Source organism: Antrostomus carolinensis, unplaced genomic scaffold (assembly GCF_000700745.2).
Source record: "Antrostomus carolinensis isolate BGI_N321 unplaced genomic scaffold, ASM70074v2 scaffold2920, whole genome shotgun sequence".
Classification (NCBI taxonomy): domain Eukaryota; kingdom Metazoa; phylum Chordata; class Aves; order Caprimulgiformes; family Caprimulgidae; genus Antrostomus; species Antrostomus carolinensis.
In genome coordinates this window covers 24,596-39,441 of record NW_010286938.1, presented here as the reverse complement: position 1 = coordinate 39,441, position 14,846 = coordinate 24,596, and the positions used below count along the sequence as shown (strand labels likewise).

Genomic DNA, 14,846 nt, shown 5'->3' with positions numbered 1-14,846 from the left:
CACATCTGTTGCTTGCCAAGGGACCACATTGTAAGTTACTTTAGGCCATTTTGCAAAAAATTGGTAAAAATATGGCACAAGAACTCCCACAGCACAGACTAAGGAGACTGCTGGCATAGATAGTCTTCCTCATAGTTGCCTTCCTCTTGTGCTGATTTCATCAAGACTGACTATTTCATCACAGAATCAAAACCACATCCAATAGCAACCAACAGCCTCCTCAATAGACAAGAAAATACAAAGCACTGAAGGTTGCTGCAAAACATTTATAAGGTTGCAAGAAAGTACTGACTCATCATCCTGGGAAATCTGCTGGAACCTAATCACCCTAGGAGTACGTTCTAAAAAGATTACTGGTCATCATCAGTGTGCACAGAAGTCAATTATGGATTAAATCTAAAAAAAGGTAAATTCACTTGCAAATTAGTCCTTGCTGATACCTCCACACTAAAGTTAAGTGACAGGTCATAGAGAACACTGGCACCGATAACAGATGTGACTGCTCTACTTAGGGAATCCATGACTTACATAATGCAGAACCACCTCTGTTGATGAGTAGATGAGATAAATACACAACACAAAGAACACTACTCCACCATAGATTTTGCACACTAAATGCAAAGGAAGGAAAAGCATGATCAAGCATAGGGTAGCTGTGAGGATAAAACTAACTACTCAGTCTTGATTGTCAGGGTGCAGGTATATCAACATTATGTTAATTTGTCTACAATCTGGTACTCAAATATGAGATTGAAAAAGAAAATATATTCAAAAAAATCATTAGTATTTTTAAAGGTCTATCTGAAAACAAGAATTTGAACATTATTTTTCCATTAGCTGGTACTTGAGAAATTGCTTTTTAGAGATAAAATTAATGTATGTATTGCATGTAAAATTTTAAAAAATAATAATGTACTTTGTGTAACTGTAGCATAAATTAAACCTTAACTTAAAGAGGCTACTGCAGAACTGCAGTATTAACTATTAATTGTAAGTTACAGTTGAAAAAAAAAAATTGAAATGGCTTTACAAATATTAACTTCTTCCCTTAGCTCTGAGAGAAACCAAGCTTCATAAACCATGCTTAGTGTTTCCACTATGACCTTTCTAATAGCACCAACATTATCTGCAGAATTTAGGGCCCTCCTTGAGGAACATTAAATCTCTGAACTCTTCGTCTCAAAAATGTTCCACACGTAAACCAACAAAATGCTGTTTAATAAACTAAGAAAGAAGGACAGGAATAGTGGTCTAAATCCTTTGATCCAGCAGAGCTTCACTTGGTGTATATTTGGTAGGGATTATCATTAATTTACTTAAATCCCATTCTGATTGAGTTCTGGAATCTAGCTGGGAGCTAGACTGGTCCACAAAGTAATCTGAAATCACCTAAAGGATATTTTAATTTAAAACTGTCATCAGCAGATTCCAAAAGGTTACCCTCATAACAAAATGACTGCTGGAATGTAATGGTTTTCTGGTTAGAAATCTCTTCCTCTAACCTTCCTCTCGCTTATAGGAAAGCGAATGACCAACATTCTCAATTTTACACCAGAATATGATTTCTCTTGTGCTTCAGAGAATATCAGCTAACAATTTAGGACATTTGTTTTAAATGCAGAATTATGAATAGTAAAATTAGGGACTACTGATATGTATCAAAAGCCCTAAGACATTAGGCTGTTTCCAAGAATTTCACTGACCTATGAAACTACAGCAAAATTGAGACAAACTTGTGATAAGAGAACAATAGTTAAATTTAGTTTACAAGGAATACTGTAAACTACAGGAAAAAACTTCTTACCAAAACATTTGATGTGCAAAGTAAACGTTACTTTTTTGCTACAAAACCATTAGGGATAAAAATATTTTTTTGTCAGACCACACTTTCATTTACAGAAACACGGACTAGCGGTGAGCACGCCCTAGCTCACCACAGCAGAGTACTGCCCGTATGATTACCATGAATGCTCGCACTGTGGTATGGATCCATTTTCTTCCTTAACCTCAGGCACTTTAAGATGCCAAAAATTCCCTTTATAGCTAATAGAGAGTAACAGGCAGCTCTAGCAAATGACTCACTTCATCCAAAATCTGAATCGCTTTTTGGAGATGCCACTTCCTCTATGAACTACTAAGGAAAGCTGACCTAAATTCCTAATTTAAGTGCCTTAATTTGTATGCTAAAATTAGGAAGAATATCTGGGCATACAGATTATTTGCAATGCGCCATAAAAACTCAAAAGAATCAACTAATAATGCATTTAACTTCTTATATATTTTAAGGACATGAAACATACAATTTCAGAAATGACCTCACCTATTCACTCCCCCTTTTTTTTCCCCTAGCTTTTGAAAGACTTTTGGACTACTATGTGAATAATAAAATACATTTTCATGTTACCATAATCTGAAAATTTAATTTGCGAGTGACCAATACTTTGGTGATTTTTTTTTCAAAACTGGAAAGTAAAGTCCTGCATACATAGAGAACATTGTGATTTTTTTATCTCCTGGAAAAATATAATTTATCTTTCAAGTTTTTCTTATAATATATCAAGCCTAGGAAAATATTAAAAACACTTGATTCTGGAATGAAGAGAGATGTATTCTTAGTGAATCAGAGTTAAGCCCAGTGAAAGATATCTTGTCAGGAAGTATGAATGAATATTTAAGTTTATTTATAAATGCATTGATTTATGTATAGATTTACTTGGATAATAAGCATTTTTAGATATTCATCAAGGCATAATAATTACTATCCCAAACCATCAAAACACTCTGAATAGATACATATGTAAGACAGTATGTAGGATAAAGTATTTAGCTATACTAAGTCCTACTTTTTCTATTTTCATTGCTTCAGCAGATTTGTTGTAAAAAACATGTATTTTTCATGTAATTGCTTCAGAAGACAATCACATTAATGCTTCATCATTGTTACTGCATGCATTTCCTAAAGCAAGATACTACATAAACACCTAATACTTAAAATGCTGATTCTTCTGTAGTGGAGTGGGACACAGCTATCCACTTTCTTGAAAATCAAGGGGCAGATTATTTTGCAACAGCTTGCTCAGGAACCAGATGTTAAACATAGTTTATAAAGCTATATGATAGTGTGAAGTTGCTCAGTGGTCAGAGTTCTGAGAGCTGGATATAACAGCAGACCAGAGAGTCTTCACTAAAGGAAGTCTGCTCCAGTTATGCTCAAAATACCCTTTGCTGGTAGACTAGTCTATTATTTGTCTCTGACTTTGCTTCTTTATTTTTACTGTTGTACATCTGATGTGCTGTTCTTTCCTTTTACTCTTCTGAACTTTCCTCTACTTCACCAGAGCGCTTCTCAACTCCAAACTCATTTTAAACCTGTCATCGCTGCTTTTCCAAACCTAAAGCCTCTTTTTCTGACAGAATGAGAGAAATCTAGAGTTCCAGCATAAAGACTGGACTTAGTCAATGATGGAGCGTCAACATCATCTACTTCGTGGCCAATAGCATAACTTTTTCTAACGATAAACATGTAAGAGATTTTATGTTCAGTTTAAAATAGATAGTGACTTCAATTACCTGACATCTTTTTCAAGTTGTGTAATACGTTCTTTCTGTAGACTTATTTGAGAATCTCTCTGTTGCACAGTTTCAATGAGGTATTTGTATGGCTGTTGTACTTGACTCAACAAAAAATTTGCTCTGTCCAGCTGCCAAAAAAAGAAGTATTACTACTATAAATTTTATAATTTATAAAGCACAATTACTTCATTATTACTGAATTCTTATTGGATATTACTGATTATTAACAATTGCATAACAAAATAAAAAACCAAACCTGTTATTTCACAGATAAATGAAACAATTCTCAAATTACTATCCAGTACATTATCCTCTCACTTTTCTAATGTTCTAATTACATATTTTCACTGCAATCATGCTACACTTCCCTAATCTGCACTTTCAAGACTTTCAATGAAACAGTTTCCATTGATGAAAAAAATTAGTATAAACAAAACCTCTGTTTGTTTACCTTATTGACCACAAGTGACTTTTTAAAAATAGCATACTATTACAATGGAATTTTCATCTCAGAAATGGAATCTAAACAAAAAACAGTAATAATGGAAGAAAAGTCTCCTCTCCTCTAATCACTTACTGTATATGAACAGTGAAATCCAACAAGATGTTTTTACAAGAGTAGTATAAAATAACTGTCATACCCATAACTAGGAAATAAACCTTCTAGCCCCTATCACCTAAACAAATTAGGATCACTAGGTGTAAAAAGCTTGCATGACATGGCTTGTATCTTGAGCAATATGAAAAGATGATTCACTAAAATACGTACAGAATTAAGATCACACATCAAGATTTAGCAGTTTCAGCAGTCAAGAATACCAATTATATTACTTAAAAAATAAATTGAAATATTTTAAAGTTTAGATACAAACAGGTCTAACAGAACATGATGCTGTGTTTCCTTCTTTCTCTGATTCCATTATATTTTTATTGCAGTTTTACTTCTGCCCTCTATACTCTGTCAAATGTGCAAAGAACTTATAATGTAACGGTTCACGTTTATTAAAAAACAGAATATAGAAAAAACTTTGGTTGCTCACCTTACTGGCCTTACTAAAAGGGGAGTTAACTGCACCCCATGTTTTAAAAAGTGAAATGAGAGACAATAACACTGCACTTCCTGAAATTAATGTAAATCCTTAAGGATTATTTAAATACACTAGTTCCTTCAGGAAATACCTATTCTAGTCCACAGTGAAATTCCAAGTTTATTGTAGGTTGGTAAAAATAAAATAAAATAAAATAAAATAAAAAGGCAATCATCATCTTGAATAAACTCATTATCTTCAATAAATTGATAAGCAATTAAAAAGCAATTATTTTTCTAAAAGTACAAGCTATCAAAAAAGATCTCTTTCAGGAAGACAACAGAGTGTCTGTACATGACAAACAGGTAATTCCAAGACATGGAGTACTACTTTCTAGGATTGTCTAAAAAGTGCAATAGAAAACCTTAAGGCTGCCATTACAGGAGAAAATTAATCCAAATGATTTTGTTTGGAATCCTGTTCTTGATAGCCTAAGAACTTTCAAAGGATGCTGTCATGACAGTGGGAAGTTCCTCATTGTTCTCATTGGTAAGAACTGAACTACTTCAGTGGGAAAGGACAAGTGAGGTGTAAGCTTGGTTTGATGCTGCCAATTCATCTGTTAACTTGCTAACTTTACCAGCTAAAAAGCATGCTGCTGTTATGAAGAATGGCTATCCCTTCCCTCTCCATGGTAGTGCTTTGCTGCCTGTTTAATTAGATACACTTAAAAGAGATTGCTATTGAACTTTAATCAATTAAGCATTAAATGCACTTAATGGATCAATTTGACTAATATAAACACATGTATATAAATTAAGCATTATCCTTGAGTAAAAGCATTATTTTTTGTAAGCAACTTTGATTTCTTTCTCCCTTAATGTACAAGATTTACTTAAGTATTTCTTTGTCATTCTTTTAAGCTATAACTAATACCTTGCAATCTGACATTTATTATTTATCCCTGAATGGATATCTCTCAAGCTGAAGGATTTCATAATTGTTCAGCTTGATCTATACTCTCTCAGAGTGAGATGTAAACCTGCTTTTAGTAAAAATGTTTCAATCAAGGTATACAAAAAGCACAAATACAACATAATGATAAAGGCTTGAAAAAGTCAGTCAGCAGCAAGCCAAATATATCAGCTTAGTAAATTTCTTTATTTAGGATAACACTTCTACTGTATACTGACTCAGTATTTTCTTTTTAAAGTCACCCAAAAACCATATAAGCCTTTGAGACACAAGAGATTGTCTATCCATCAGTTCTGGCACTGCTCTTCAAAACCTCTGCAAAGTAAATTAATTCCAAACTTTAGACTGGACAATAAATGTAATAATTGCAGATCACTGCTTTGCAGAAGTTGATATGTAGCCTTCCACTTACTTAAACTGAGAGCAATGTGAAGTGAGTTGCAGAGGCAATAAACTGATTATCACTAGCTGAAGATCTCTGATCAGATCATGAGAATTCCTTTATTCTCTTTGTCCTAGACATGGTCAATAAATCTTCTGTAGCATGAAATAAGTCTCAGTACCTACTTTAGCATTGCAGGTCACTGCTATGCAAAGCAACAGAAAGAAGACTTTAAGGGAAAATTATTTTCTAATGCTGTATCACAGACCTGAAAATAGACAGGATCCTGCAGTTAAATAAAGTCTATTCCTTTCTATAAAGCTCAACAGCAATAGGTTGAGAACAGTCCAAAAAAAGAATCTTAGAAAAAGCATCCATTGTAGTTATTGCAATCTTTTTCTCTTCCTCCCTCCTTTAAAGAGCTTAAAAAAAAAATTCTCTCATAAATACAGCAGTGAAATACCAGTATTTAATCCAAGTTCAAAAGAAAAGTTGGTCCAATCACTTTGGCATGAACCTTCAATCCATGTTCTAGAGTTCATCTAGATGACTGAACAAACTGCCAGTCCAAAGAATAATAATGGATTACCTGAGCATCCTGTAGTCCACAGGATCTGTTTTGCTCTTAAAAAAAACCCCCAAAAAACCAACACCACCAAAAAACCACAAGACAGACGATAGCTTGGAGTAAAAAACTCTCCTAGTTCAGGGGATGCAGTAGAGACAACAAACAGAAGTTTAAGTACTTTAATGTATAAAGAAAGATACTGAGGAGCACTCAGTGTGAGATATGAAATACAGAAAATTTACAGGAGGACCTACAACAGGATTTTCAGAAGTATCTTCAAAAGTGATTTAAGAGAAGAGCTGTGTAAAAATAATGAGGTATTCATTGAACAATTAACCATAAACAGAACAAACTAGTTTGGCTAGCCAGTCTTCTGTTCAGAAATCAGAACGTTGTCTGTCTGGCTTGCATTCTTGTTTAGCCTGTAAAGTAATCCATCTTTTGATCTTCATTTCAAAATACAATATAAACTTCTTTGAAAACATTTAATGTAGAGTTTTGGTTAATTATGAGGCTATTTTTTTTACATCAAATAGATAATAAACATTGTTTAGAAAATATTTCATTTTATGAACATCTGTTCTGCAATGTTTATAGTCTCCACAGATTTGATTTTTTTTTTGTAGCAGTAATTTACCTCTTGTGAAATCTGTGTTACTTGCTCCTTCTGATGTTCCAGATCTTTTACAAGCAACGAGTTTTGCTTTTCTAGCTGCAGTAACCTCCTTGCCAAGTGAACACTGTGCCAATAGAAAGCAAGCTCAAGTTGAATTTTTTCCAAAATATGCAAAAGAAATTCTCACATTTATACTCCAGAACTTGATTGCCTTAATTTTGCACCAATGCTTAAATACTAATATATAAACTTCATAGTGAAACATGCAGAATGGTCCAAGTTAGAAAAACAAGGAAAGTATTACAAAATTTATAAGCACTGAAATAACATTCCTGCAGTTATGCCATTGTAGTATTTTTTACAAAGTAATTACCTATATAACTTGTACAATGTAACACAATTGCAGTAATCATGGCAAAATATTTCAACTCATGATAAGTATTTACTTTTTAGCAACTTTTGGGAATCACTCTAAATGGCTTCTCCGATATTTTTTTTTTTTTAAATTGCACATTAATATACATTTTGTACTGGAAAACTGAAATATTAAGTGTTTTATAATTTTCAAAACAGAGGCAAAATTGTTTTGTCTGACATTTAATACACTAAATAATCAAATTTTATTGTCACTTAAAAAAAACCCCCAACAAACTCTTAAGTAGATCCACAAATTAACTTAGAATTGAAGAGAAGGAATTATTGAGTTACTTAAACACCCTAGTCAAAAACTTAGATCCTCAACTTCTTGCATGTTTCATATCCAAAGTCAAAAGAGTTTATCGCCAGTTCAACAGCATAGTTCCATAGGCAGCAATGGGAGGATTCAGTATGCAACTGCAGAACCTACTTCCAGACATCTAACAAAGTCTTTCAAGCTGTTGTTATTAATTTAGTCTTGTTCAATGCAGTCTGTAGAGCCTGACCGTATTCCACTCAAATGGACTCCTGGATGGCAAACTGAGAAGTACTCCAAATTCCATTGACTGTATTGTTTAGAATTAAATTGGTTATACTGGGAGATTAGATGCCAAGTCTCTGTGTCAAACCTATTAGATGTCTAAATTTATGTATCCTGTAATAAGTCCTGCCACCTTCACAGGATTCAGCAGCTTGGTGGCTATTATCAAAATTATATCTTGATAATATATCACTGAACCCCTCTGTGTTTTGGTACTCCAGTCACTAATCTATTTCACAACATGACATGGGAAATTCAGAGCTCTAAAAATGAGAAAGATATACAGGGCTAATACCCCTTTTTAGTGTGCCTTAACCACTGGACTAATGGTTCTCCACAACAATCTATCCGTCCAGTCATATGTCTGCCATTTTTCAGAAACTTGTTTATTGAAAAGGGGAGGTCACTCAAGTTCAGATCTTATTCATACTGTCCATAAACTGAAAATGTAAGACTAAGTCTCCAAATAATGGATAGCAAAGTGCTATCCAGTTCTTGACCACAATACAGAATTTGTAAGAGTGTAAGTGATCTAAAGCAGATCGACAGGGAGATTTTCTTTATCCTTTAGCTGAGGCTTAGAGTATGTAAAGCTTGATGAGTGTATAAACTTTCTCTGAAAATTTGACCAGTCATAACCTCCATCTTCCCTTCAGTAAAAGGGAATATATGTTTAGATTTGAGAGAAGTCTTAACATTGTTCATCTGTGTTACAGACCCACCTTTTCATATAATCTTTTACTTTTGCCTTGTATGAGAGGAAGTACCTGAAATTCTCAATAACGTGTACTCAGATGTTGGTTCTCTTTCAGCTCCTCCTAGAAGGAGCATCAGACTGTAAAAACAGTAACTGAGGAAAAGAGAAATTAATTCTCCAAGCTTTTTATTTGGACTTTTATTTAGAAAATACGAGATGTGTGTTAAGATCCCATCTAGTACAAACAAGAAATTAATCACTTTTTTGATATCTCTAGTTAGGGATCTCATACATTAGCTGTTGGAGTGCAAGGGGAAACATGCATACCTTCCCATGGCAACTTTGGGAATGTAGCCCATCATAATTTTTCCAGCTAAAACTATTCCGTGAACTTGACCTGAATTTGCAAGTATTTAAGGATAAATACAAGTACGTATTTCAAGTGTGCTTGTCAATGAGTTTTTTTACTAGTTTAAATTTATAACAAAGGGACAAAGGGACTGATCTACAAAGATATCTTATTCTGGAAAACTTTGATTCCAACTATACTAGAAAATTATGCAGTGCTCAGGACGTGATAATTTATTGTTAGTAAACAACTAAAGTGTTCCTGGTAGTATTCTGGCATTTACTTATCAACACTTTCCAATCAGTTCCTAGGCATAGCTGAAGAGTTAGCGTGGCCCAGCAATCATTGTCAATATGTAGTTCACATGTAGCTAAAACATACTGAGAGCTTAGTTTTATGGAACTGGGCTACTGCACGCTATGTGGTCTCGATGCTTCAGAATGTTTCCCAGACATGTTTAATTTACGAGTATGGGTGTATGGTACCTATGTTCGAAGTCTGGAAGTAGTTGTTTCTGGCAAGTAGGAAAAGAGGTATAGACCCCACAATGCACTATGCTTGAATAGGTAGTTTTGTGTAAAGTTTCAGTGACTGAAGTGGATATTGTGAACTTCTAAGAGTGCTTCATTTATGATCCCAGATCTCTGGAATTAAAGAGTGGGTAGTGGACTCTATAAAAGATTATTCACATTTGTAATAAATTCTCTTTCCTTAAGCAATCCCAGAGAGCAGAAAACTTATCTGTGTTCCCTTAATAGCTGTACACATAGAAGCTGGTGTCACAGAGACTGCTTTAAGGCTTAGGGAACCAAAGGTATCACACACATTTTCTGTGTGGCAATTTTCCTTGGGTCAGAACAGCAGCAGGTAAACCATACATAGACTTTTATGGTTTTAAAAATCTTCTTAATTTTAAAAGATAAAGAAAGTCTGTGAAGTCTCCAATACCATTAAGGATTAAATCAGCTTTATCTGCCAATGTCTTCTGGAACAAGAGACGATGTGGTGGGTTGACACTGGCCGGATGCCAGCTGCCCACCAAAGGCACTCTATCATTCCCCCTCCTCAGTGGGACAGGGGAGAGAAAATATAATGAAAGGCTCATGGATTGAGATAAGGTCAGAGAGAGATCACACTCTGTGATCTGAGATCACTCTGGCCAGTGGCAGGTCTCTTAGAGCTGGCTGTATTGACTTGGCCAGACATACGGGAAGTTTCTGGCAGCTTCTTTCAGAAGCCACCCCTATGCCTCTCCCTGCTACCAAAACCTTGCCATGCAAACCCAATACAAAGAAATATATGAGGCATTCTGATAGAGCCACTTCTAAGATCATGAAGTGTCTTCCAAGCACATCTGAAATACTGGCTTCTTGATCATCAGATTCACCATTCAAAAGTGATTTAGCAGGATTATTTTATATGTAAATAATCTAAACTGAACTTAATAAGGTAGGGAAAAAGAAGGATCTAAGCTGAAACTCAGAAAAGTTCCCAAAGTATTGACAGAGGAGGAAGAAATTTAAGTTTTAGGAAATGATGCTATAGAACTCTCAACAGTCTCCTAAATCAGAAATAAAACAGGGTTATGGAGTTTTTTGCCTGCCCCCCCCACCCCCCTTTTTTTTCTTGAATTTTATGCAGTATAAAAATAAATCTTACAAGGAAATAATCTGAAGAGGCTTAAAACATGAAAGAGCAAGTTAAAGCCATGCCAAAGTTAAGTACTACATAAAATCTTTAAGATTTTTGCCAGCGATATGTAACTCTGCACAACAGGTCTAATCTGATTGACAATCATATCCACAACACTTGAAAATCAAATACAAAGGACAGAAGAAATAGTACATGGCCCACAAATCTTTGTTGCAAACATGAACAGACCATCATTTGCCCTTAATTCTCATCAGTAACTTTCGATGTCAAATATCCTTGCTTGTGGAGAAGGTGGGGGTTCAGAGGAAATAAACTAAATAAACTAAATAAACTAACACTTGTAGTAAAAATCAGCTATACATGACAAAAACTTCACTTCCAGCTCCAGAATGCTAGAAATGTACACTGTGGATCTATGGCATGTGTTTGCTCTGTCTTTACACTCTTCTTCATGTGTCCACCAATGACGGTGGAGTTTCTCATTTTAGTAGAAGAGAGCATGGTCAAAGTCTACCACTAACACAAATTACACAGTTGACCTTCTTGCATTTGAACAAATTGTAAGCACACCTGGAGTGCAAGGAATGAGTCTAATCCTGGCAGAACCACCATCCTAATTGTGGTGTCTCCTCTGGACCAAAAATCATATTCCTCTGACCTGATACTGTGAGGGTCATGGAATCACTGTCCATAGAGAAAATCAAGTCTTAGTTGGACAAGTGCTTAAACAATTGGATTTGTTCTGAGCAGGGTGTTGGACCCTGCTGACCTCCAGATGTTCCTTCCAACCTAAATCATCCCATTATTCCATGATTCCAATCATAGGTTATGTTTTCTTTTTAGGTTACCTATACATATTTTGAACAACAGCGAAATAAGTTTTGCTGTGGTCATAGCTTAAAATTCTAAATAAATCCACATTCCTTATATGTCACTGTGAGCTGTAGTCTTTATGCTCAGAAGCCATTCAAATAGCTATTAGTTCTTAAAGGCAATGCATAATATAAATTTATTATTTAAAATTTGCTATGATCAAGAGGTATGTTATACAGCCCACACATAATTTTTGCCTATTTATCAAATGGTATCAGGACAAACTGAATAAATATAACTGGAATCAGATTCTGCATTTGTAAAGATGAAACAGTGATGCTCCGAAACCTTAGCCTTCTTAATTTCCTGACAGATGTGTTTTTGTTACAATTACATACAATCATTTTCAGGGTATTAAAAACTTATTTCCCATTATATAAATGTAAGCAATGTTACTAGTCTGTTTTTACAGCTGTTCAGTTTTATACAATTAAAATTCATCCTTTTGAAAGAGAAGGAAAAAAGATCTTAAAATTACCTAGAAAAATACGTATATGCTCATTTATATGCATCAACCACATTAACAGGTCCTAGTCTTCATTCTGTTCTCGTATACTTAAGTCATTAAAAAAGTCTTTGTTAATAAAACTGTCTGGATTCTAAGACAAAGCATAATGCACATACCTTCATTTACTTTATAATAAACAAGTAAATTCAGAAGGCACTTTTTTACCTTTGCTTTAGTCGTCTTTTGGCTGTTGTAGGAACATTAGCACCATACCCATATGAGAAGAGAACCCTTTCAGCTTCAATTTCATTTTCCACTGCAAAACATTCCAGAAAGGTACTGTTGAAGAACACAATTACAGTGCAAGAACTTACAAAGTTCTAAGCAGTTCTGTTTGTAATTATACACATATACAAACATTTTTCTAGAAGCTAGATTTTCAGTTGGTGTAGCCTTCTGAACTTCAGTGGAACAATTTTGTTCATAATTAGCATTAATACAGTGCCATATGTTAATTTCTTACAATACTGGCAGGTTTTTCACTTTTTATTTTGCTGATTAACATAAGACTTATACAATATGAAAGTAAAGGAAAGGAGTTCAGCGTCCTTGAATATTCCTGTTATTGGTATAGTCACAAAATACATATTGATACTATAAATTTAATTCAGCAGTACAGGGTTAGGTTGCTTACTGTTTTTTCTAAAGAATTCATTTTCTGTGCATACATGAGGAAGTAGAGGAGCATAAAATTAGGGAGTGCTTAAGCTGACTGGACGTAAATGAGTCCATGGGATTAGAAGGGACAAATCCAAGGTTGCTGAGGGAGCTGATGTCACTGTGAGGCTGCTCACTATCATTTTTGAAAGACTGTGGAGATCAGAAATTTCTGATAACCTGAGGAAAACAAATGCCATACTCATCTTCAGAGAAGGACAAGGAGATTCTGGGGAATGACAAACCAGTCAACCTCACACCAGTCTCTGGGAAAGTTATGAAACAAATCCCACTCAAAGCTACTTCCAAGCATAGGCAAAAAGGTGGTTGGGAACAGCTAGCAAAAACCCCCCATGTTGGACTAACTTGATGGCCTTCCAAGGTGAAGTGACTGGCGGTGTTGGTAAGAGGGAGCATTTATGTCAAGACAAAGCCTTTGACACAGCCTCTCACAGTAACCTCAGAGCCAAACTGGCAAGATATGGACTGCATAAGTGGACAGTGGGTGCATGGAAAACTGGATGGACCTCTGGGCTCAATTAGTGGTGTTTAGTCATACAAAGTCAAACCGACAGACATTTATTATTGTCATTTCTTAGGAATTAATACTGTTCAACAACTTCACTAACAATGCAGACAATGGAATATTGTGCACCTCCAGCAAATTTAAGGAAGATACAAGATTGTGGTGGGAAGGCAGCATGGTAGACTAGGGGCAGGGCTGTTATTCAGAGGGACATCAACAGGCTGGAAAAATGAGTTGACAAGAACCTCAGAGTTTGCCAAAGCAAATGCAGAGTTCTGCATCTGGGATGGAATAACCCCATGTACTGGTACAGGCTGGGGGCCAACTGGTTAAAATGCAGCCTTGCAGAAAAAGATCTGAGGATCCTAGTGAACAAACTGATGATGAATCAATCAACTTGTAGCAAAGAAAGCGAACTGCATCCTAGGGTATACTAGCAAGACTGCAGCCAGTTAGTCAAGGGAAGTGATCCTTCCCACCTATTCAGTACTTGTGAGACCACACACGGAGTGCCATGTTCAGTTTCGGGCACTCAGGGCAGGAAATCACCAAGACAATGAGGGGACTAGAGCACATGACATAAGGAGAGCCTGAGAGAGATCTTATTCCTGCCTCCAACTACCAAATGGGAGGGTACCAAGAAAGCAAGAAACAAGGTCCTCTCAGAAATGTGCAGTGATTAGTATAAGAGGCCATGAACTTAAGTTGGAACACACAAATTTCTGAATGGATAAAAGAATAAATGTTTTTATCATGAGGGTGGTCAGATACTGGAACAGGTTGCTTGGACACATGGTGGAATCTCCATCTTTGGAGACATGTAACACTTAACTAGAGAAGTTTCCTGAGCAACCTGCTGGACCTGCTTTGAGCAGAGGGTTGGACTACATGACCTCCAGGGGCCTCTTCCAACATCCATGATTCTGTGACTTGCTGCCTTTCTTCTGAATGTGCCATATAAAGAGTACACCAATTATGATATTTTACAAATATCAATACTTTGCAATAAGAATTATTTTAGCTAAATATCTGTTCACCTTGAACTTAAAAAAGAAACAATTTCAAATTTTAATTATAAACACAACACAATACATACAACTATTTGAACATTAAATTAATCCTACTAGTGCACAAGTAGTCTATGAAATGTAACTTCACTGACTTGTTATTCAACCCAGATTGAAAGTTTTCAATGTGTTACCACTTTTAGTATTCATAATATAGTCCAGGGCTTAAACTTAACTGGCTTGGTAATACATCTGGAAATAGCTGTGCATATCGTCATCAGTGGTGATATCAGTAAGTTGCAAACTGTGACTGTGACTCATTACTCCCTAAACCTTCTCCATCAGCATGTATAAAACTTGCATCCTGATGCAATACCAATCCCTCTCCTACAATGAGACTCCACATATTTTGCCACCTCTTCAGACCCATGTTTCTGTTCCTTCATCCTGAACTAGACTTCTAGTTTGGAGGAAGC

General features: G+C 35.4%; 1 protein-coding gene across 1 annotated transcript in view; it reads right to left on the bottom strand.

Moving 5' to 3' along the window:
* Positions 1-14,846, bottom strand: part of LOC104532599 (progesterone-induced-blocking factor 1) — a gene marked incomplete at its 5' end in the record, with an annotated part of 49,678 nt that overhangs the window by 27,179 nt on the left and 7,653 nt on the right. Inside the window, 3 exons of the mRNA XM_010177850.1 lie at positions 3,571-3,701; positions 7,164-7,266; positions 12,346-12,436. Of these exons, the coding sequence (XP_010176152.1) occupies positions 3,571-3,701; positions 7,164-7,266; positions 12,346-12,436 (325 nt within the window). The remainder of the gene's footprint in view (positions 1-3,570; positions 3,702-7,163; positions 7,267-12,345; positions 12,437-14,846) is intronic.